General features: G+C 37.0%; 1 protein-coding gene across 3 annotated transcripts in view; it reads right to left on the bottom strand.

Annotated features, from left to right (window-relative positions):
- LOC134390445 (TATA box-binding protein-associated factor RNA polymerase I subunit A) overlaps positions 1-17,892 on the bottom strand; it is a 42,817-nt gene extending 24,925 nt beyond the window's left edge. For 2 of the 3 annotated variants that reach the window (XM_063113822.1, XM_063113820.1), the window contains exons 1-4: positions 17,724-17,892; positions 16,607-16,788; positions 11,829-11,998; positions 9,108-9,221 (exon numbers count right to left, since the gene is read on the bottom strand). In XM_063113822.1, the coding sequence (XP_062969892.1) occupies positions 9,108-9,221; positions 11,829-11,998; positions 16,607-16,727 (405 nt within the window). In that variant the 5' untranslated portion in view covers positions 16,728-16,788; positions 17,724-17,892. The remainder of the gene's footprint in view (positions 1-9,107; positions 9,222-11,828; positions 11,999-16,606; positions 16,789-17,723) is intronic. The other variant, XM_063113821.1, reaches the window with a different exon arrangement.
- Positions 17,893-26,396: the final 8,504 nt, after the last annotated feature.

Genomic DNA, 26,396 nt, shown 5'->3' with positions numbered 1-26,396 from the left:
TCAAATGCCCAGCATCAATGAAAAGACAAAAAGATTGAGAAAGAACAGAGAAATATGACACCAAAGGAAACAAACCAAGCACCAGCAACAGACCCAGAGGAATAGCGGATTTATGAAATGCCTAACAGAGAATTCAGAATAATCCTCTTGGGGATGTTCAGAGAGTCACAAGAAAATACAGGTACAAAATTAAATGATAATCTGGAAAACAATCCAGGAGCAGAATGAGAAACGTGACAAAGAAATCAATTAAAAAAAAAAATAGAAATTCTACAAACAAAGAATACATTATCTGAACTAAAAAACTCGATGGAAAGCTCCAAAAGCAGACTTGACCAAACAGAGGAAAGAATCAGTGAGGTGGAAGATAAAACATAGGAAATTATCAAACCAGAGGAGCGAAAAAGAAAAAAGAATAAGAAAAAATGAAACAGAAATACAGCAAACATGGGACTCCCTCAAGCAAAATATCCTCTGCATAATTGGCATACCTGAAGGAGAAGAAAAGGAAGAGATATAGAAAGCATATTCAAGGAAATAATGGCTGAAAATTTCACAAGTATGGAGAAAAATGACAGTATTCAGGTACAGGAAGCTTGCAGGTAACCAATGAAATTCAAGTCACATAATCAAATTATCAAAAACCAAATACGAAGAAAGGATACTGAAAGCAGCAAGAGAAAAGAAACGCAGAACATTCAACAGAGTCCCAATACATCTCTCAGCAGATTTCTCAGTAGAAACCCTAGAATGCCAGAAGAGAATGGGACGATATATTCACAGCACTGAAGGAAAAAGACTGTCAGCCAAGAACTCTCTACCCAGCAAAACTAACCTTTGAATATGAAAGAGAAAGAAAGTCTTCCCCAGACAAACAAAGGTAAGGGAATTCACCAACACTAGACCTGCCTTACAAGAAATGCTAAAGAGAGTTCTTCAATTTGAAAGAAGACAATGCTAAGGAGCAGCAAGAAAACACCTGAAGGTACATAATTCATGAGTAAAGTAAACCCACAGACAACCTCAGAATACTCCAATATCCTAAGGGGGATAAATAAACTGCTTACATCTTTAGTATGAAGACTAGAGGACAAACCTAACAAGATACTAACATATACAACAACCATATAGGAGAAAGGCAATATTTAAAGATGTAACTTGAAACATCAAAATGTCAAAAAGTGGGAGGGAAGGAAACCAAAGCAAACAGTTGGCTTTGGTTCTTTCCTTTTTCTTATACATCAAAGTTAAGGTGTTATTAGTCTAAAATAATCTGTTATAACTATAACATGGTTTTGGTAAGCCTCATGGTAACCATAACACAAAAACTTGTTAAAAAAAAAAAAAAAGAGCAAGAAATCAAAATATACTCCTAGAAAAAACTACTCAATCACAAAGACAGTAAGATCAGAAAAAATAAAAAGGATTAACAAAACAACCAGAAAAATGTAACAAAATGACAGTAACAAGTCCCTATATATCACTAACAACTTTAAATGTAAATGGATTAAATATCCCAATTAAAAGACACAGTGGTTGAATGGATTATAAAACAAGACCCAACAATACGCTACATATACTGTAAGACCTATCAGGAGAAATAGACTCCAACACCATAATAGTTGGGGGCCTTAAGATCCTACCTTCACCAAAGGACAGATCATCCAGACAGAAAATTAACCAGGAAACATCAGGAGTAATCTCTACTATAGGCCTGTTGGACCTAACAGACATATATAGAACATCTCATCCAACTGCTACAGAATACACATTCTTCTCAACAGCACATGGACCACTATCTAGAATAGGTCAAAAAACAACCCTCAACGAATATTAAAACACTGAAGTATCAACTACCTTGTCCAACCACAATGGAATAAAACTAGAAATCAACAACGAAAGGGACACTAGAAACCATACAAATACATGTAAATTAAACAACATGCTCCTAAATTACAAATGGGTCAAAGAAGAAATCAAAAAGGAAATTAAAACATTCCAAGGGATAAATGAAATTGAAAACACAACACGCCAGTTTATACGGGATACAGCAAAAGCAGTTCTAAGAGGGAAATTTATAGCAATAAATGCCCACATCTGAGGAAAATAAAAATAAGAAAGACTTCAAATAAACAACCAAACACTACACACCAAGGAATCAAAAAACGAGAAAACAAATCTAAAATCAGTAGGAGAGAAATAACAAAGACCAGAGCAGAAATAAATGAATTAGAGATTTAAAAAACAATACAACATTTTGATGAAAAAGAGCTGGTTTTTTGAAAAGATAAAAATAATTAATAAACCTTTAGTTAGACTGATGAAGAAAAAAAAGACTCAAAGTCAGAAATGAAAAAGGAGACATTACAACTGATACCACAGAAATACAAAGGATCATAAAAGACTATTACAAACAGCTGTATAAGAGCAAACTGGAAAACCTAGAAGAAACAGATGCATTCCTGGACACTTACAACTTACCAAGGTTGAAACATGAAGAACTAGAAAACCTAAACAGAACACTAACAAGTAATGAGATTGACACAGTAATAAAAATTTTCCCAATGAAGAAAAGCCCAGGACCAAACAGCTTCACTGCTGAATTCTACTAAACTTTTAAAGAAGATTTAATCCCAATCCTTCTCAAACTACTCCAAAAGACTAAAGAGGAGGAAATACTTCCACACTCATTCTACGAGGCCAACATTATTAACCTTATACCAAAACCAGAAAAAGATACAACAACAAAAAAAGAAAACTACAGACCAATATCCCTAATGAACACGGATGCGAAGACCCTCAACAAAAACATTAGCAAACAGGATCCAACAACACATTAAAAAGATCACACACCATGATCAAGTGGGATTCATCCCAAGGATGCAAGGATGGTTCAACATATGCAAATCAATAAACATGATACATCTCATGAACAGAATGAAGGACAAAAACCACATGATCATTTCAGTACATGCAAAAAAGGGATTTAATAAAATTCAACACCCCTCTATGATAAAAACACTCAACAAACTAGGTATAGAAGGAATGTACCTCAACACAACATAGGACACATCGGATAAACCCATAACTAATACCATACTGAATGGACAAAAATTGAGGCTTTTCCTAAAGATCTGGAACAAGACAAGGATGCCCACTTTCCCCACTCTTATTCAACATAGTACTGGAAGTTTTAGCCAGGGCAAGAAGGCAAAAGAAAGTAATAAAGGGCATCCAAATCATTGAGGAAGTCAAACGTATTTGCAGATGACATGATCATATACACAGAAAATCTTAAAGACTCCACCAAAAAATTACTAGAATTAGTAAACAAATTCAATAAAGTGGCAGGATACAAAATCAACACACAAAAATCAATAGCCTTCCTATAGCCAATAACAAAATAGCTAAAAAAGAAATCAAAACAGTAATCCCATTCATAACAGCTACCAAACAAATGAAATACCTAGGAGTAAATTTAACCAAAGAGGTCAAAGACCTCTACAATGAAAACTATAAAACACTGGTGAAAAAAACTGAACAGGACACAAACACAAATGGAAAGATACCCCATGTTCATGGGTCAGAAGAATTAACATCATCAAAATGTCCATATTACCCAAAGCAATCTGTACATTCAACACAATCCCTATCAAAATACCAATGGCATTCTTTGCAGAAATGCAAAAAACAGTCTTAAAATTAGTATGGAACCACAAAAGAGCCCATATAGCTAAAGCAATCTTGAATAAAAAGAACAAAGTTGGAGGCATCACACTTCCTGACTTCAAAATACACTATAAAGCAATAGTAACCAGAACACCACGGTACTGGCATAAAAACACACTAACTGACCAACGGAACAAAATAGAGAGCCCAGAAATAAACCCACGCACTTACATCCAACTGATTTTCAGCAAAGGTGCCAAGAATATACAGTGGAGAAGGACAGCCTGTTCAATAAATGGTGCTGGGAAAACTGGCTATCTACATGCAGGAGATTGAAACTACACCCCTGTCTCTCACCATACACAAAAATCGACTCAAAATGGATTAAAGACCTAAACTTAAGACCCAAAACTATGTAACTACTAAAAGAAAACACAGGAGAAACACTACATGAAACAGGAACGGGCAGTGCTTTCCTGAACAAGACTACAAAGGCACTGTCAACTAAAGCAAAAGCAGACAAATGGCACTACATCAAACTAAGAAGCTAGTGCACAGCAGGGGACACTATCAACAAAGTGAGACAACCTACAGAATGAGAGAAAGTGTTCACAAACTTCACAACAGACAAAAGGCTAATATACAGAATATACAAGGAACTCAAACAACTCAACAACAAAAAACCAAATAACCCAATTAAAAAATAGGCAAAGGACCTGAATAGACATTTCTCAAAAGATGACATACTAATGGCCAACAAGCACAAATGCTCAAAATCACCAGGGAAATACAAATTATGACCACAATGATACATCATCTCAGCCCAGTTAGAACGGCCATTATCAACCAGACAGAAAGTAACTAATGCTGGCAAGGATGTGGAGAAAAGAGAACCCTCCTACATTATTGGTGGGAATAAAAATTGGTATAGCCACTGTGGAAGACAGTTTGGAGGTTCCTCAGAGAACTAAAAACAGACCTACCTTATGACCCAGCTATCCTACTACTGGGTATGTACCCAAAGGAAACGAAATCAATATACCAAAAAGACACCTGCGTTCGCATGTTCATCGCAACATTACTCACAATAGCCAAGAAATGGAATCAACCTGAATGGCCATCAACAGATGAATGAATTAAAAACCCATGCTATATATACATAATGGAATACTATTCAGCTACAAAAAGAAATAACATCCTATCATTTGCAGCAACCTGGATGGAACTGGAGACCAGCATGTTAAGTAAAATAAGTCAGGCACAGAAAGACAAATCGCATCGTCTCACTCATAAGCAGAATGTAAAAAAAAAAGGGGGGGGGTTCTTATACAAATAGAGATTACCAGAGGCTGGAACTGGGGGTGGAGGAGAGAAAGGGGAACTAAAGGGTACAAAACTATGCTATCTACCCTAAGTGACTCATTGTGCAGTATATGCATGTATTGAAACAACACACTGTACCCCCCACAAAAATATAAATTAAAAAATAATAAAAAGACAAATAACCCAATTTAAAAATGGACAGGAAAGCCAAATACACATTTTTCAAAACAAGACATAAAAATGGCCAATAAGTATACGAAAAAATCCTCAACATCACTAATCATCAGGGAAATGCAAATCAAAACCACACTGAGGTATCATCTCACTATTATCAAAAAGACAGAAAATAACAAATACTGGCAAGAATGTGGAGAAAGGGGAACTCTTATAATACACTGTTGGTAGAATTGTGTAGAGGATTCTTAAAGCAAATGTACTTCACAGGGCCTGGTTTTCCAAAGCCTTGCAGTTTCAAATATTGTCCTTGCGGAGGACAGGAAATTTTCCTCAGGCTATAAAGTCTCTGGTGTAAGATAAAGATTTGTGGCACAGCAAGGTTGCTGTCTCAAGGACAGACTAGTTACTGATTGTTATGTAAAGATACTGAGAAATTGCTGTAAGAAGGGAATGTTTGCTAGATCAAGCTTTTGTTGGTGGATCACTTCATTGTCTAATGGAATGTCATCTGACTTGTTTCACTGAAAGTTACCAGCCTATATTGTTAAAATATAACCCCACCTATGTTCTCTTCCTGTAACTTCCTGGTCTGGAAAATAAATGCAGGAAGAGAACCCCAACTCGGGGTTCATTTCCCGAGGAACGGATGCCTCTTGCTTGAGGGTTCTGGGGAAGTTAACCACTTTGGGGCTTCTCACTGCTCAGAAGAGATGGGCTTTGAGTAATCCTTTGCAGCTCCATCACCCAGTGGAAGTGGGGTGACAAATCCATGTGGGGCAAAGAAACAGAATTGTACATTAGTACAGCCATTATTGAAAACAGTATGGAAGTTTCTCAGACAACTACAGATATAACTACCATACAATCCAGCAATCCCACTACTGGGTCTATACCCAAAGGAACGGAAGTCACCATGTCAAAGAGATACCTGCACCACCATGCCCAAGATATGGAACCAACCTAAATGTCCACTGACAGATGACTGGATAAAGAAAATGTAGTATATATACACAATGGAATGCTACACAGCCATAAAAAAGAACAAACTTTTGCCATTTGCAGCACAATGGATGAATTTGGAGAAAATTATGTTAAGTGAAATAAGCCAGGCACAGCAAGAGAAAAACCACATGTTCTCACTCATATGTAGGAACTAAAAAAAAAAAAAAAAACAAATTCAGAAGTTGTACTGTTAAAAGGAGAGAGAAAAACTGGTTACTAGAGATGGGAAGGGGAGGAGAGAGTTTGGTTAATGGATACAAAATTACAGCTAGATATAAAAAATAAGTTCTGTATTGGTATACAGTGAACCCAGGAATCTATAATTAACAATCATTTCATGCATGTTATCAAATGACTAGGAGAGATCAAATATTCACATCAGAAAGAAATGATTAAGTTTGGTAGTGATGGATATGCTAATTAACTGATTAGATCATCACACATATGCAGGTATTGAAACATAACTCCTGTATCACATAAATATGTACAATCCATATGTTTCAGCAAAAATTTAATTTAAAAAAGAACAATTACAAAAAGCAAGAACATTACAAGAAAGGAAGACATCAAGGAAAATGGAAAATAAAATTAATCATATGGGTTGAGCCAGTTCAGAAAATTCAAGGACTCATCTCAAACTACTGCAATAATTTCTCAACTGGTCTCTCCATTTCTGCCCACCCTACTATCTACCTTCCATGTGACTACCAAAGCAATCTCATCTTGTTAGTCATCTGTGACTAACAACAGCGACTTGGAATAGTCATCTGTGTAAAATCCTTCAATGGCTCCCACTACCAACAGGATAAAATCCAAGCTCCTTAGCTACAGCACACGGGGCCCAACCTACTTCCCCTGGCTTCCACCCAAATAATTTTTAGAATAACTAAAGCTTCAGATAGAGGGCTATCAAACTCCTTATTACCCCCTGCCACGTCGGATTCTCCCCTCCCCTAGGCTGCGTAGTGAACATTCACCTGCTTTTTCACAATCATCTCAAACGTCACTTTCCTTTCTCTTCCTGATTCCCCTGGCCATTCAATCCCAGCCTTCTCCAATTCCACAGAGCTGCCCATTTTCTCCTTTGTCTTCTCACCATACATTGCATTTCTACTATGGTACCCATAACACATTATTCCATTTACATGCCTGTCTCCCTCTACCACAAGAACCACATCTAGCACATTGCTTGCAAAACAGCAGTGTTTCTAAAATTATTAACAAAAAGATATTTTATTCTCTACCCTAATCACCACCTTCAGACTCCAGAATGAGAAATGAGGTTCCCTTCCAGTTTGTTTTCTTTAACTGAGTAGATTCTATGAGCCAAATGGGATTTTAATAAATTTAGTTAAAACTCCACCCTCCCTCCCCAATCAAATGGCTGTCCAGTTTCTTCCTGAAAAAAAAAAAATAGGAAGCACACAAAATCATCAAGGCAGGCCATTCCTTTTTCCAATTACTCAGTTAGAAAGCTCTTCCTCAAGCAAAACCATAAGCTGCCTCCATTTAATTTCCACTCACAGTATATCTGGTTTACCAGAGAACAAGATCATAAGAGAGCACCTGAGACATAAGCAAATACTCAGAAAAATTTTCCTAAATTAATTAGTAAGATCTAAAAAGAATCCTAAACCGGGGAAACTGTTTTTAAAATTACAAAGCAGTGGGAATGTAAAATAGTGCGGCCCCTGTGTCAAACAGTTTGGGGATTCCTAAAAACATTGAACAAAGAAGTGTGTGTACACCAATATTCACTGAAGCATAATTTACAATAGCCAAAAGGTAAAAGCAACCCAACAACAGATAAGCAAAATGTGATATACAAAAGAATACCATTCAGCCATAAAAAGGAAATGAAATTCTGATACATGCCACAACATGGATAAATCTTGAAAACATTATGCTCAGTCAAATTATCCAGACACAAAATGACAAATACTGTATGATCCCACTTATATGAAATATCTAGAATAGGCAAATTCGTGGAGACAGAAAATAGGTTAGAGGTTACCAGGGGCCAGAAAGACAAGAAAATGGGTAGGTATTGCTTAGTGAGCACAAAGTTTCTGTTTGGGGTGATGGAAAAGTTTCAGAAATAGTGCTGATGGTGGTACAACAGCGAATATAATGCCACCGAACTGTACACTTAAAAATGCTTAAATAACATATTTTGTTTTATATATTTTACCATGATAAAAAGAAATTTAGAAAATAGAAAAAGTAAGAACAAAACAAAAAGATTCAAAGAGTGACTATCTTAGGCTTTGCACACCATATGGTTTCTGTCACAATTACTCAAGTCCATCACTGTCACGCAAAACAGCTATTGACAATATGGAAGTAAAGGGTGTACTTGTGTTCCAATAAAACTTTATGGTCGTTGAAAAAAATTAAACCGCAAAGCATTTATAAAACTTTATTGAAAAAGTGCTCTTTTAGTCAAAAACATACTACAGATGGGAGTTATAATATTTTGGAAATGTCTAAATCCTTTTGAATAAGACTTTTATTACAGGATATACGAATGTGGAGAGAAGGTTCCACCTAATCGTTAGGAGCAAAACACTTTCACACATTCAAATTCCCAACTCGTTTAATTCCTTCCTTTTCCCCAAAACACCAACTCTTAGCTCAAATACCTTAAGCAAACACATTAGGTTTGGCCCATTATAATAATGAAGCACAACTACAAGCGCTGAAGGACTGGTTTTGGCAGCCAGAGATCTGCAACAAAGAGAAGGCATCTTCGGTCACAGAACACACTGGAAACCTAGTACAATGGTTCTCACAACACTACTTTTAGTTTCTCTTATTTATCCAGATGTCTTATCCTTTTTATATGCTTTTTACATTATCATCTACTTTATCAGACACAAGCAATTTTTTAAAAAATGAATACTGCAAATGTAAACTCACAAAACCTACATTCTCACCTTTAAGTAATTCATGACGCCAATATTTTTCATCCGGTCGGCAAAGGTATTGAAAGTCTCCACGTTGCTCTTGGGATGATAAAATAGAATTTCACTTCCAAGCTTCCAAATAATCTGTCAAAGCAGAAATTAGTACCAAAATGTAAAATCCTTGCCTAAACCAATTTCTGCCCAAGAAAGTTAGGTAGGCAGTTAAGATACACATTGAATATAAAATTTTTAATAGTATACGAGGAAGAATATTGAAGTCAGGAAACTCGGGTTCTAGTAACACTGCCTTCTCACTGGCCTCAGTCACATCTTATCCTCTGCAAAATGAGGGAAGCAAACTAGATGTTTCCTGAGATCCCATCAAGCTCTACAACTCTTGGCCGTATTTATTCTATATTTAGAATGCCAACTTAATAATATCAACTTTAAATTAAAGTGAACTTTAAATCAACTATTTCTATGAGCATAAACACTGGATGTTTGGTATAACAAAAACACTCATCTTCCCAACTCAGAAAGAGGTCAAAATTTCATTTGCAGAAGGCCAAACTGTAGTATTGGGGAGCTTAAAGAAAACTTAGAGATTATCTATAAGAGTTGTTCTCAAGCTTCGTTGCATATGAGAATTACCTGGGACACCTGTTAAAACAAATATTCTAAGTATTCAGATTTTGATTCAGTAGGACTGGGATGGAGTACAGGAATCATTATTTTCAACAGAAGCCCTATGATTCAATTAGAGGCAAATAAGCACCTGTAAACCACTGCCAATTCCTTAATTTTACAGAACAAAATCTGGACAAAAAGAGCTTGTACCTTGTCCAATGTTTTGTAGATGTATATAACTTTCGTCCATAAACTTTTTCTTTCAGATTTTTTTTTTCTTTTGGCTCTATTAGATAATGAATTGATGCAATAGTTACTGCATTAATTAGTAAAAGCTATCTGAGATATTCATGTGGATAAACTTTTATTAAGCAAATTTAACATATAAATTTAATTTATATGCCAGACAATGTTTTATCTCTGCTCTGTAAAATTTACATTCTGTGTGAAGAGACAGACCACGAAACATAATAATTAAATTGATAAGTGTTTTGGGAAAATACAGCAGGGTAAGGAGATCAGAAATGCCAGCAGGAAAATGAGTGACAGGGGAGCAGTGCAGGTGCAATTTTAAATAATCAAGGAAGGCCTCACTGAAGAAAGTCCTTGAAAGAGGGTAGCCATAGTGACAGCTGAAGATCTTTCCAAGTAAAGGAAATAGCTAAGGCAAAGGCAATCAGGCAGCAATACACCTTGCCGGCTCAAGTAAAAGCAAGAAGGCCAATAAGGCTAGAGAAGAAAAAGCAAGTGGCAGAGTAACAGGAAATGAGGTTACAAAGGTCGAAGGGGAGAATGAGCACATCATGTAAGAACCTGTAGGCAACTATAAGGACTCTGGCTTTTACTGAGTGAAATGGGAAGCCATTAGTGTTTTCAGCAGGAGTGACATGATCTGACTGATGTTTTAAAAGGTTCACTCTGCATCATCAGTCATTAGGGAAATGCAAATCACAACCAGGATGAGATACCACTTCACAACCACTAGGACAGCTATAATAAAAAAGACATTAACAAATCTGGCAAGAATAGAGAGATATTGGGACCCTCAAATATTGCTGGTGAGAATATAAAATGGGGTAGTCACTTTGGAAAACAGTCTGGCAGCTCCTCAAGATGTTAAAAATGAGTTACCACATGACCCAGCAATTCCACTCCTAGATATATACCCAAGAGAAATTAAAACAAATGCCCACATAAAAAACCTGTGCACAAATGTCCACAGAAGCATTACTCATAATAACCAAAAAGTGGAAACAACCCAAATGTGACAACTGATTAATGGAATGTGTATACCCATACAATGTGGGATATCCATATAATGACATATCATTTGCCAATAAAAAGGAATGGAGTATTAATACATGCTACAACATGAATAAACCTTGAAAACATTACACAAGCTAAAGAAGCCATTCACAAAAAGCAACAAAATGTATGATTCCACTTATATGAAATGTCCAGAATAGAAAGTAGATGAGTGGCTGCCAGGGGCTGGCAATTGGAGGAAAGAACAGGGAAAGTCTGAAAAGGGTACAGAGTATGTGTTTTTTGTGGGGGACAAAATGTTCTCAATTTAGATTGTGGTAACGGTTGCACAATATTGTGGATATTTTTTTAAAAACATTGAATTGTACAATTTAGACGAGAGAATTGTATGATGTGTTAAGTATGTCTCGATAACACTGAAAAAAATAAAAAAGGATCACTGTGGCTAGAGAAAGAGAATAACTTTTTCAAGGAGTTTTGCTAAAAGGGACAGTGGAAAAATGAGACAGCCTGTGGAGGAAGTGGGGAATCAAGAGACGATTTTAAGATAGAATAAACGTCTTTGTATGATGACAGCAAACTTCCTATAGAGAGGGGAAATAATGACACAGGGAAAGAAGGAAGAATTATTGGAATGAATGAATGAATACTGGGGAATCCGAGAATTCAAACTATTTTTATCTCCTTTAAAAAGAAATGTTCAAAAAATGACCCAATACAAACTCCCCACCCAGAATAACTTTTAGTAGCTTTTAGTATAATCAATTTGCGTTCCTGTAGATGCTATTGTGGGTGGAGCTGAAGGCAGAAACTCTCAGGAATCTGTCATTTCTTCCAGCAGTTTCACACTTTGTTTACCTCAGGTGCAGCCTGCTTTTTGTAGCTATCTGAATCTTCCAAGGTCTGAAAATAACTGTGCATGTACTCTGCAGCTTTCTGCCACTGGTGCTTCAGTAGAGCTTCTTGGATAAAATTTAAACATGCACTTGTTGTCTGAGCAAAATCCTTCTTCTTTTTTCCTCCAGTCACTATAAACATGAAAGAGAAGAGCCTTTACCTACAGTGACTCCGATTCAACAACTCGAAAACCTGACTTCTGATAAGCAGAAGCTTTAACAAGTAGAACAGTAGGTATTACTTGACCCAGCCCATCCCCAGTATCAAAGCCAACTTCACTTGAAACAGATTCTTCCACACTATTATCAACTACTTTTAGCAAATTTTTTAAAATGTATAGTTTGGGCCGGCCCCGTGGCGCACTCGGGAGAGTGCAGCGCTTGGGAGCACAGCGGCGCTCCTGCCACGGGTTCGGATCCTATATAGGAATGGCCAGTGTGCTCACTGGCTGAGTGCGGTGCGGGCGACACCAAGCCAAGGGTTGTGATCCCCTTACCGGTCACGAAAAGACAAAAAAAATAAATAAATAAAAATAAAAAATAAAAAAATTAAAAATGTATAGTTTGATGTTCTTGGGCTACCAGAATCACCAGATCCTTCAGATCTGATTCAATCACCCTTTCATCCTTGCACTAAACAATTTCGGGAGAATGTCTCAAAGAGGATCCCAAAAGCACATCCCAGGTATTTATAACGGGTAAAAATCACCAGGGTCATCCTAGGCAAGTACGGTCTTCATCACCCACCTATATTCTGAAAAACTCAAGTGGGCTTTCATTTTTTAAGGACCAAGTTCCTAGTAACTCAATGATACTAAATGCAAATGAAATTAAAAGTTATAAATATTAGCACTTATATTTCTAAAGTGTTGGCAATCCTCATGTTAAGAACATTTGGGCTTGTTACAGCCCCATTACATAAGTGACTGGTTGCACTGCTACCTCCTTTTCCCTTCACACCCAGCTACCAGACCCCTCTAGGGCAGCAGGCTTCCAGTTAGGTATCCTTACTCCTACAAGTACACAAAGACCAATGGGTATACTATGCAAAGATACTTTCAAAACTATTAACTTGCAGATCTTTCACTTCTTTACACACTCTTACCTAAAATTAATCTCCTAGAGAGCTGTCTATAGTCAAGGCTTCTCAATCAGAATCACTACACATTACCTGAAGGTGTACATACAAGGTGTTGAAAAAGTCAATGACTAACATCTCTTTTTGCAATTCTTTGCTTATCAAAATTGCAGAATGACTTAATTTTCTGTAATAGATCACTATGTAATCTTTTCATGAATAATTCAGAAGGAGTTCAAAGACCTGACACACTGCTATAATTAAACACCATTCACTGCCATCTACTTACTTATGTGACTAAGGTTCCTCAGAATGTACAAAAGTTAAAACAAAATATACTAAAATTGATGCTAAATCTTTTCTCATTCTAGAAGTATATAACAGTCATCCACAGGTACATAAAGTAATTTGAAAAAAGTGATTATTTTACTACGATAAAGAAACACATAAGAATGTACTGTTTTGGGTTTTTAGCAGCTGGCCAGTGTGGGGATCAGAACCCTTGACCTCTTCATGTTATCAACACCATCCTCTAACCAACTGAGCTAACTAGCCAGCCGCCCTAATACTTAAGATTTAACAAAACTTTTAATACGTGTTATTTTGATCACCTGTGTACAACTCAACCCCAAAGAAAATAAGACTTAAAAACTTAAAGAATATTAACAATAACAAAAAAACACATACCAATGTAGACACATACTTTTACTTCAAGAAGTACAATAGAAAAAGGAATATAAAATTTCCATCTATTAAAAGCTTTTTCATAAATTCCTTAAAATAGATAATGCAAGGTATTACATCCCTATGTTTAGATTCTACCAGATATATTTTTAAAAGTAATATAAGGCTGGCCTTTTAGCTCAGTTGGTTAGTGTGTGATGCTGATAACACCAGGATTTCGATCCCCGTACCAGCCAGTCATCAAAAAAAACCAAAAGAAAAGTAATATAATTTCACTTAAAAATGCTGGAAATTATATCTCTTGCAACTACTAAACTTACAATAAAATTTTTAGATGGTACCAGCAAACTGTACAAGGAACTACACAATTTTTCAGAAAAACAAAATAGGGAATATGTAAGTGAAAAAGGTTGAAGGCCACTACTCCAGATTAGTGCTTCTCAGACTTTTTTAATGTACATACAAATCATCCGAGGATCCTGACCCGTGCTACTCAGTATGGTCCTGGAACCAGCAGGATCATTATCATCTGGACGCTTATTTGAATGCAGAATACCATGCCCCAGAGAGCTCTCGAAATCAGAAGCTGTATTTAACAAGATCTATACCCAAGCTGCCTCGGATCAGGCAGCTAGTCCAGGAAACTGACAAAACACCTCTTCCTTAAGATACTCTTTACTTATCTAAAGGAGGACTGTTCTCAGGACAATCCCCCTCTACCTCTCAAACTTTCATGGCTCACACTAAAAATCAACTTTACACAACTATACCTAACTCCTTGGGAAATTCACCTTCTGTCTTCCAACTTAGCCAAGTTATCTCAGGAAAATTTCTCCTCTCATTTCATTCTTTAGTGAGCAAAGACAATCTTACTTGTTGCCAATAATTTTAAGAATAGTAACTGTCAAGTGAAATAAATTTTTACATAGAATGAGATACAATAAAGAACAGGTGTCATCAACTTAACTTATAATACCACTGAAAGAATCTGGAAACTTGGTTGATCTGTCAATAAATATCTCTTCGGCACTACTGTGTGCCAAGCACTACGAGGGGTCTTCAAAAAGTTCACGGAAAGACTTGTACTATCTTTTAATTCTACTTTCCACCATCTTTTTGAAATACCCTCGTATTGCGGGTACTCAGCATCCAGCTTCATGCCAGACTGGCCCCGTCTTCAAAGTTTTCATTCTAAGGAACACACCGTTCAAAACCCCAAAAGATATCTACCAGCATAAAAAATAATTGTTAAGGCAATTTTGTTCTCCTATTACGGTTAGTTACTACTACAATGTCAATATTACTTGCTAGTATTTCCTCATTGCAGACAGAATTGGGGGTTTAACAGACTATCCACAAAACATGAAACACTTCTAAGCATATGGTCTTAAACCTAATTGCTTTGCAGACTGACTCAAGCTCTCTATAGAACTTTGGTGACAGAAACAGGCCCGGGTAGGTATGCCTACACTAGCAGGAACTTTAGATTACTAGTTCCCTACAAAGCGTGAGGTAGCACTCCCTCTAAAGTACCATTCTTCCAAACCTGGCTGAAGCCATGTGCATTAATCTAGCAAAAATAAAAAGAGGGAAAAGGAACTATTATTTTTTAACACTCACTATGCATAAGGCTCTATGCCAGACACTTTACATATATTGCCTCATTTTTTTTAAATATGAAGGTACTTCAAAAAGTTTGTGGAAAGATTTGTATTATCTTTTAATTCTATTTTTCCACGAACTTTCTGAAGTGCCCTCCTATATCTCAGTGGTTAAAAGTGTAGGCTTTAAGATCAGATAAACCTGGGTTTGACTCCTGACACTACCACTGAAGAGTTTAACTTCTTTGAAATTTAGTTTCCTCATATCTACAATGCCTAGCACATAGATCTACTTAAGATTAATATACTGAGATCACTAAATGAGATGACACCCAGGTTAAAAGGAAAAAATAAGAGCTAAATCCTAGGAGCCAAGGGATCTCCATCAAGACGAAAGAAGCCTGGGCTAAAGAAAGAGCAATAAGAGAAGTGCTAGTTCAAATGGATTCCCAAGACCACACCATCCAACATTTCCAGCATACTAATAACTGCTTCTTTTATATTTTTTTTACAGGGATTTTATCCCATAGGAAAACTTGCTTGTATTTACGTTAAATAAAAATGGAGGGAAATGCTCTGTTTGAAACCTGATACTTTGAATGTGTTGTCCCCACCAAAACTCATGGGGAAATCTGATCCCCAATGTGGCAGTGCTGAAAGCTGTTCAAGTCATGGGGGTGGATCCGTTATGCTCTCTCTGGGGGAGGAGGGGTGGTGAGTTAAGTCATTGCTCTGTTAGTTGCTGTGAGAGCTGGTTAAAAGACCCTGGTACGTCTCCTCTCTCTCTCTTGCTTCCTCTCACCATGTGATCTGCTTGTACGTGCTGGCTGCTGCCATTTTCCACCATTAGTAGAAGCAGCCTGAGGCCTGTGCCAGATGCAGCTGTCCCAGAATCGTGAGCCAAATAAACCTCTGTTCTTTATAAATTACTCAGTCTCAGGTACTTCTGTTATAGCAACAGCAACGGACTAATATTAAACCTATCACACAATCAATTCTATTAGGAATTATTTCAATGCAATTTAACAGAAACTTCCAGAACACTTCCTAGGTATGAGCTCCTCAATGACAGAGACCGCATCTTCTTTATCTATAACCCCCCAATATTTAGCCAATGATATAAACACTCAGTAAGTATTACTGAAAAAAATGTTTATCTACCATAATACAGGCTATCTATTATTAATTCAAAAGCAAAGAATTCTAAAAGAAAACAGAATCTATTTCTTATTTCTTTTTTGCTTACAGCCTAAAAGAAAAAATTCACATATCCCAATTTTGAAAATTGAACCAGCCTGGTAATTCATTTTGTATCCATACTGAATCTTATCACCTCCTTGCATTAAAGTTACAATGGTTCTATGATATTTTACTTACCTACAGTTTCTATACGCTTTTGAAGCCAAGGAATATGCATTCCTGTACCAGAGAGCACAGACGTTTCCACTTGCTCATCCTCTGTCACAGGCCTCGTCAATTCTTCACTGAGATCACTCATATCTTTACTAAACTAAGAATGTCAGTTACTTTCCGTACATCTTAATCCACAGGCTTCTGAGCTGTACAAAAAAAAACAGCCATCTTTTTATCTAATAAATATCATTCTATCAACAAAATTTATTGCACCTGGTAGCTCTTAAAGTTAAAAAATTTAATTATGTCAGCAACAGACAAAATCAATGATCCATTCAAAAATAAAGACAAGATATCGCCCCTCTAATTAAAAAAAAAAAAAAACTTCAGGTCTAAAGGAAAAAACAACAAAATGCATAGTAAGAAAACAATATAAGTACAATAAGAATAATAATAGTAGCTAATATTTACTGGGCCCTTACCACACATCAGGCGTATAAATAATCTAGTTTAATCCCCACAGCAATCCTGAGGGAGGTACTATTATTTTCTTCCATGTTCATGTTGAAAAAACTGACAGTTAGTGAAATTATGTAACCTGCCCAATGTCGCAAAAAAGGTGAGGACAACATCGTAGGAAGCAGAACACCAAAGTACCTGGTATGACTAGAATTTGGGGGGTGGGGGGCAGGGGGCGGAAGGCAGGCAGAGGTGCCGGCGGGAAACGACACCTAGAAAAAAAGGCATGTGCCGGGCTGAGCTCAGACTTCACTCTCAAGATGCTCAGGTCCCCTCTCCCCCATTCCCCATAGCACATCGAGTATTAGTGCTGCTGACACTAGCCCCGAGAACTTCTCTCGTTTTCCCTCTTCCCTGCAATCCTCCAGCTCTACGCTAACACAGCACACCTTCAAACTGTGCCTGGATTAGTGCTTTAGCTTTCTAACTAGTGACCCGACCTCAAATTTTGCTTCTCCACACTGCAGCCAGAGTAAACCTATTAAAACCTTTTAAAACCAAGCTCTACAGTTAGGAGCATGAGTTTGAAATAACGCCCGAGTTTCAATGTGACCGACCCCGTACGGTACGTTGGAAAGTCGTTACACAAATCCTCCCTCCCCGAGTCCTCAAGGCCCCTCACCGGTGTTACGCAGCTCCACGCAGAGGCTCTCCACGCCCGCCCTCTCTCGTTCCCAGCACTGCAGGTCTCAGGACCTCAGGAGGAAGCTACAGGAAGAGCGCACAGCCCTTCCCGTTCCACTCTAGCCACAGGAACCACGGACTGCGCGCCGAACCGACCCGCCTACAGCCGAAGCCGCTCAGTAAGACTGGACTCCGCCTCTCGACCCCGGAACCGCGCGAGGACCCCGCCGGAAGCGAGCCGCGCGCTGCGTGCGAGCATGCGCAACGCCCCCTGTGGGCGACCGGCCGCAACGCGGCGCCTCGACTCCGGAAGTGGCCTGGGGCCGTGACCCGGGATTGACGGGTAAGCGCGTCTTCTTTCCGTCGGTTTGGCCCATATCTGACGCGTTTGTGTGTCCCAGCCGGAAAATGGGAGACGTTCATTGCAAATGGAGATTGTGGCAAGAGGACGGCGGCTGAAAAAGAGGTGCCGTCAAAAGAGCAGAATGTCACTTTACCCGAGAAAGTCACCGTGCTCCAGGCGCGCCGCACGAGCGGAGGCGTGGCTGGTGGCTCTGACAAGACAGAGCGATGCATAGCCTTTCATTGTTTCCTTGAAAGTTCTTTTCTCTTTTATGACAATTTTAGCTTTGGGTTTAAGTGACTTGACTGCCTTCTCCACAGTTTGGGCAAGAATCTCTTTTTCCCTTTCAGCGGGGGTTGTTCTTTGGACCTGTCTGGGGTTAACTTTCTTGAGGGACATTGACAAACCATATGAAATAGGGGTCGAAAGTAAGATGGTAAAACCATGTGAAACGAGGGACAGTTGAGAGGTTCTAGGGAAGATGACCCTGGAAAAGGGTCAGGGACCCATGGGAGCACAACGTACTTTTCCAGTATTTGGAGGATTGATCTGTGAAAGAAGGGTCAGACAATTTTTCATAGCATCAGAGAACAGAACTTTTCACTTTAGTGAAAGCTACAGGGAGGCTCCTTTGAAGTCAATGCAATAACGAATTGTGTTCATAACTAAAGCTACACAAATAATGGTATAGGTTTCTTCAGGAATCTCTGAGTTTCCCCTCTGAATGTAAACCGTTTGAGTAAAATCAGAGTATTATAGACGAGATTAAAGATCTAGTAAGAGTTTGTACATAGATTCCTCAAAATCATATGAATGCTTGATTCTTGATTGTCTTCATAAGCAATATGCAGTAGTTATGGGCTTGCAGAAAAAGTATCTTCTGTTGCTCTTTGTGTCATTATTTCTCGGACTCATTCAAGCCTTTGCTCTAACTCTGCAGGCAAGGCTAGCCTAAGTGATGATGTCGTCCAGGAGCACACACACACAAAATAACATAGTTACTAGCTTCTAGTCTAGAAGCTTGGTCTGGCTACATATCTTCACTTGCATGAGGTATAAGTTCACCAAAACTAACCCATAACTGGTTTTATATGGCTAAAACAGAGATTAAAATGAAAATGGGGAAGAATTATGTCATTTTTTTTTTTTTTTAAGTTCTCAAACACCTCTGGGCAGCAGTAGATAAAAGAGAGAAAGTTAAGAACTAATTTTTTATGTGCCCTTCATACCACTTCCCTTTCCCATGGTACAATTCTGGTAGAAAATGGGTTGGGGAGAAGAGAGTTTAAAAATCGACTATAGTAAATAATCTCCAGTAGCATGATCAAGATAAAAATATGGCATGACAAAAATGAAGACAAAACAAAGCATGCAAATGGCTTTCTAGACTCCAATCTGTAACAAAACATATCCCAAGGAAGAGGAAGATGGTCTCACAATCGCTTTGTGCAGCTTAATACGGTGACGAATTACATTTTTTCTTTAATCTGCAAGTTGTCATTTAGGGAATATTATTCCCATGAACGCTTCCTGTACAACCTATTAAAGAACAAGCTTCACTCAACCAAACAATTTGAGAGACATCATAGATTATATTAGATCACTGCTAATAATTTAAATAAACAAGGAATGTGGCATTTAGAAAGCATAAAATAAAAAACATCTTATGTAATAATGTGGGGAGAAATGTCCAGCTATGAACTCTTTCAAATACATGGACTAGAATCCCACCTCAGGCTCCGACTTGAGGAAAGACTATCCTCAAAGGTGGCAGGCATTTCTTTTCTTTTTATTTATTTATTTATGTATTTATTGCCTGCATGGTACCTTGTGCCACTATGTAAAGAAGCCAAGGCTATCCTTCTGGGGAGAGAGGCCACATGAAGAAAGAGCCCCTGGAATATGAAAAACCACATGGAAAGAGAAGACATGGAGCCAACAGTCAGCACCTTCGCTCCAGACATAGAAAGAAGACCATCTCAGACCTTGTAGCCTAAATGAGGCACTTGCTGAATGCTGCTACATGCGTGAATCCAGTGGATGACACAAGGAGCAGAAGTGATCTGTTTTTGATGAGCCCTGCATGAATTCCTGACTCATAAAATTGTGAGCAATAAAATGGATATTTTAAGCCACTGAGGTCTAGAGTGATTTCTTTCACAGCAATCAGTAACTGAAACACTCACATTGATAACTTGCATCTTCCACTTTTTTGAATGACCAGTCTTGTTAGAGATTAGTAGTTTGTTTCTGCTGTGGTCACAAAAGTAACTCTGAAATTGCAATATTTTTAAATCTTTTGAGATTTATTGTCTTTCGCAGAACATAGCCTATCTCGATAAATGTTCCGTGAACCCTAGAAAATATATATTTTGCAGTTCTTTAACACTGTGTATATCAATGTCAATGAGGTTAACGTGGTTGATAGTTATGTTCGGATATTCTATGTCATCCTGATTTTCTCTATAGTGTTATCAGTTATTGAGATAGGAGGAGTGTTAACAACTATGTGGAGTTGATTCTTTTAGTTTTGTCAGCTTTTCTTTCACACAGTTTGAATTTATGTTATTGGACATGTAAACATTTATTTTTCTTATGTCTTCCTGATGAATTGATCATTTTATCATTATGGAATGTCTATCTTGGATAATACTTATCATGAAGTCAGATTGATCTGATATTAGTATAATTACTGCAGCCTTAGCTTACTGTTTTCATGGTATAATATCTTTATCTGTCTTCCTACTTTTAACTTACCTGTATTTTTTATGTGCTTGCCTTGTATAGAACAGATAATTGGGGCTGTTATTTTAAATCTGATCTGTTTAATTGATATGTTTAATCCATTTGTATTAATTATAACAATTGATATTGTTGAGTTTAGGTCTTTCATTTTGTTATTTGTTTTTTAATTTTGTCCCATTGGTTTTGTGTTCCTATGTTCTTCACTTCCTGCCCTTTTTTGGGGTAACTAATGTTTTAGTATTTCAGTTCCCCTGTTGGTTTTGAGCTGTATCTCTTTGCACTATTGTTTTAGCAGTGTTTCTAGGAATTATGGTATACGTGCACAACTTATGACAGTGTACTTAGAGTTAAAATTGTGATTCTTCACGTAAAATAGCCCTGCAGTAATACAGTTTCACTTCTCCATGTCCTTTGTGCTTTGTTGTCATGTATATAACATTTACATACATTATTATTTTGCTTTAGTCATATGTATTTCTAAGAACTTAGGAGATAAAAATATATATTGCCTTTTAGATTTTTCTACATTTTACTATATCCAATGCTTTTCATTTCTTCCTGTTTGTGGTCGATTATCTTCAAAAATCACTTTCAAAAATTCTTCCCATTACTGTACATGCATGTTGCCTCTCATTAAAAAGTGGGGTTTATTTTTCCAACCCTGAATTTGGGCTGGTCTTTTCACTTGTTTTGATGAACAAAATATGGCAGAAGTGATGCCAGGCCAGTTTTTAGGCCAGGGCCTTAAGAAGCTTTATTCTTTCCAATTTTATCCTCTAGGAATCCAGAGGATTCCTAAAGTTTAGGCTACATTAACGAATTATGAAAAACATTGAGAGAGGTAAGCCTATCCCAACCATTTCAGTCACTACAGCCGAGCTACCTGACATGTGAATGAAGCTATTTTGAAAGTTCCAGCCTTGGCCAAGCTCCCAGCTAAATGCAACACATGAGTGGCCCCAGCCAATAATGCCCAGGGCACAAGAACCACTCAGTTAAGTTTAGTCAACCTATAGAATAGGAAGAAATAATAAATTATAAGTATTTTAAACAACAACAGTTGTTACATAGTAAAGATAAGTAAAATAGATCTCAGTTTCCATCTGGTGTGTCTTTCATCCTGAAAGGTTAATTTCATCCTGTATTAATTTCTTTGCTTGTAGTAAAGGTCTGTTGGTGTTGAATTTTCTGTTTTTATTTGTCTGAAAATGACTATTTTGCCTTCAATTTTGCAGGATTATTTTTCAGGATAAGAAATGCTTGACTGGCAGTGTTTGTCTTCCTATGGTTCTGTCTAAAGGGACAAAGGTTTTCATGCAGTCAGGTTGTTTTATTATCCATTTAAATGTAATTCTTCATTTCTTTGTCAAAAATAGCAAATGTGTTTAGTACATTATAAGAATTAATAAAAGCATGACTAGTGTAGTGCTTAATGATGACTTATAGCTTATACTTCTTTCTTTCTTTTTTATAGTTTATACTTTCTAAAGACTTCAGATTCATCTGAAATGGCAATTAAATTCTCAGATATCCCAACAAAAATGTCAACCTCTGACTGCAAACAAACAAAAAATTTAAGTCTTTGAGATAGCCACCACCATTATTCTTTCTCTCTTCTGCAGAAGTTCCAAAAGAGGCCGACCAAAAATATTTTAAACCCTAAAACGCAATTATTAGTTTTGCTGAAAGTAAATATATACAAAATAATGTACAAAAACGTACAAATGTACCGTTTCATCTGGTGTTAATTTTCAATCCCTACTTTGTAGAGCTGTGCTGTTTTTAAATGGGCATAGTCTGAACCTTGATGAGCTGTAAGTGTAAAATACATATCAGATTTCAAAAATTTTAAATGAAATTAAGAATGTAAAATATTTCATTAATTTTATATTAATTAGAAGTTAAATAATATTTTATATGTATGTCAGATTAAATAAAATGCAGTATTGAAATTAAGTTCCCCTGTTTTGTTTTACCTTTTTAAACCTGACTTCTAGAAAATTTAAATTACATAAGTATTTGGCATATTTCTATCGGACAACATTGTTCTAGGGAATCAGTGAGAAATAAGGGAAATAGCAATTCATGTTTAGATTCTCTCTTTAATCATTCTTTTCTGATGTCACCCATTGATCCTGTCATGTATTTCATATTATTTTACATCCCAAGTGGATTTAGATAGAAATGAGCTTTCATACTAATTGCAGAGAACTCATTTTTTCTATATGAAATTGCTCAGTGTCCATGTTTGAGTACAGTCTTCATAATGGTATACATGTTTCTGTTTCTAATTTTATACTGCTCGTATCAATTAAAATGCTGGAGATTCAGGAGGTTTGATTTGTCTTTGTGTATGACTTGTCACAGGTAGGCTGTGATTGTATGTTATCCTCAAGAACAAATTTTTTCCTTCTCAACTCTTAGTGTGTCCTCCAGGAGGTGCTTTGGATCTTCCAAACACGGTCTGGGAGGCTATTACCCGCTTTGCTGTCTCAGTGAGAAGAGACCAATTTCCAGCATAGGTACTATCTAAAAATGTGTCCTTTGTGAATAAGTCATTGATTTGCTGAGACTCTTGATGGCACCGTCGACCATCTCTGTTGGCTGTAACAGCCTGGGATTTTGCTGTTTAATTATTCAAAGAACATAAATGGGCAGTCTTTTTTATATATTATTTCATTTGCTTCTTAAGAGAAACACTGTGAAATTTTAACCTTAACCCCAATTCTATAAATGAGGAGTCTAAGACTCAGAAAAGTTAATGGGTCTACGGCCATACCACCCTGAACACACCTAATCCTGTACAAAAAGTTAGTAGATTGCCTGTAGTCATACTTTTCAATACTTTTGACTACATTCTCTGCCTTGACTGTTGTCCTGTTAAGGAAGTAATTCATATCTGAAGCATAAATGGACAAACCCAAACAGTGTACACTGCGGAAATTGAGTTGTACAGGCCATACCCTGGAATCGGTTCTTCATTTGTTTAAAAGCACCAAATATTTGACTTTTGTGAAAATAGAACCAAGGTCAATTGGGCAAAACCAGAAACAGGAACTTCTATATACGCCTATTTATTCATGGCAATTTGAAATGTTTGAGTTTCTTTCTTTGTGCAATAGACATTGGGATAATATTTGTCAGGGCTAGACAAATAGTACATGCTGATGGAAGATCTACCTTGCGTTGTATGTGACTCATGCCCAGTAGAACATGCCCTTTGATATGACATTTTAATTGTGGGGAAGGATTTAACTATTGGCTAGGCCCAACACAATTTCGATTCTCCCTGGCTTTCAGAACCGGATATTTGCTTGCATTCCACTTCATTTATATGATCCCTTTACTTAAAGTTCAATAGCTTTCTACATGTTATTGTATCAAGTCTAAATTATGTGCTTGATTTTCAAGGGCTTTTATAATCTGACCCATCCTAGCCACCCACCATTCTAATAAAATCCTTTAACTCTGGTAAGAGTGTGTCTCCTCACTATCCTTTAAACACCTTACTTTATACTGTGTCTTTTCTTATGCCGTTTTCTTCACTTGCTCATTCCTCTCCTTTCAGAACATAAGTCCTATGTGTTCACCGAGGCCTAGTTCAGATCCCACCACCATCATTTACTTTCTACCTGCTTTTAAGTCTTCAGTGCTTAGGCTTTGTACCAAAACACATTTTATTACTCATAATGTGGCAGGACAGGGTTCTTTGTCCCCCACCCCAACCCCCCACCCTCATTTTTACTAAGAGAGGTAATGAGTTAGGAAGACATGTTTGTCTCTCTTTTAGGAGTTCCCACTCTGCAGAATATAATGAGGATCTAGGGTTATCCTCCACCCTCAAGGGTGGAGCCAAGACTGGGGCTCCATGGACACAGGTGTAAAAGGTGGACCTGTCTCCTAGACACTGGCCACAAAGGATGACTCTATACAGAAAAAGCCAAGACTTTAGAAAGAAAGAAGAAAGGAAGGAGACCTCAGGATACCCAGCAGGAAACAATACTTTGCAGGCTGAACTGACAAATTTTTTTTTAAATGTGCGTTTGTTCTCATTTTTCTGACTCATATTGTATCCAATCATAGTGTTTTTGTTTTTACTAAGACCTTTCTGTACTAGGATTTACCTGGTTTATAACTCTTCAGTTATATTTAAGAATAGCCAAATCTTGTCTCTCTCTCTATCACAGATTAGTTTTTTTCATATAAGTTGACAATTCTATTTAGGTATAAATGATATTTAAGTATTTCAGTTGTACAGTTTCATGACTTTTGACACATGCATACACAACGGATACCATCACCCACAATCAAAAGAAGGAACATACCCATTGCCCCCAAATTTCTTTGTGCCCATCCTTTCCTTACCTTACCCCCCTGCCCTGTCACTAGACAACCACTGATCTGTGTTCTATCATTATAGATTAGTTTGACTTTTCTAATATTATATATAAAAGAAATTATACAGCATGTATTATTATTGTCGGGTTTAATTCACTCGGAATCTCCCTGTTGTTGCTAGTACCAATAGTTCCTTATAATTACTAAGTAGTTTTCCCACATTTTTTATCTATTTACCTGCTGATGAGTTTTTTGACTGTTACAACTGAAGCCACTATGAACACTTGTGTACAAGTCCAAGTGTGAATATATATACTTTTATTTTTCTGTGGTAAATACCTATGAGTGGAAAGACCAGGTTTGTATCACAGATGTGGTTTAATTTTTAAAGAAATTGCCAAACTGTTTTTCAAACAGTTTATAATTTAAAATGGTGATTGCACCATTTTAAATTATAGCCAGCAGTGTTATTAGATCAACTGTCCTCATCCTTGTGAACACTTGTTATAATCAGTCTTCAATTTCAGCCATTCTAGTGGATGTGTGATAATATTGTGGTTTTGGTTCACATCTTGCTAATGACTACTGATGTTAAGTATCTTTTCTTGTACATGTTTGCCATATGCGGATTTATGTTGTTGTTCTTGTTTGGGGTGGCTGGCTGGTAATGGGATCATCAGCAGTGCTCTAACCAGGTGAGATAACCAGTCAGCCCTGGATTTACTTTGGTCAAGTGTCTTATCTTTTGCCTACTTTTCAACTTGTGTTGTTTTTCTTATTAATAAGTTGTGAGAATTATATATATATTCTAGATACAATTTCATGCTGGATATATATTTTGCAAATACTTTCTTCTAGTCTGTGGTTTACCTTTCCATTTTCATAACAATGTAGAAGTGAGAGTAAAAGTTTTTATTTTGATTAAGTTCATTTACTTGAAGTTTGTGCTTTTTGTGTGTATTTTCTTAAAATCTGTTTTTTTCTCGAAGTTTTATAGCTTTAGTTCTTACATTTATGTCTATGACCTTTTAGAGTCAATTTGTTATATGCTGTGTGACAAGAATAGAGGTTAATATTCAATTGTTCCAGCACCATTTATTGTAAAGATTAACTTTTTCCCGCTGAAGTTGGCATGCTTGTTGAAAATCAATTGCTTGTATACGCGTACTCATATGTTTGGGTCTATTTCTAGGCTCTTTATTCTATTCCATTGACCTATATGTCTCTGTTTACACTAATACCACC

Source organism: Cynocephalus volans, chromosome 11 (assembly GCF_027409185.1).
Source record: "Cynocephalus volans isolate mCynVol1 chromosome 11, mCynVol1.pri, whole genome shotgun sequence".
Lineage (NCBI taxonomy): Eukaryota > Metazoa > Chordata > Mammalia > Dermoptera > Cynocephalidae > Cynocephalus > Cynocephalus volans.
The sequence above is the reverse complement of the archived record's forward strand: the minus strand, read 5'-3'. Positions and strand labels throughout refer to the sequence as shown.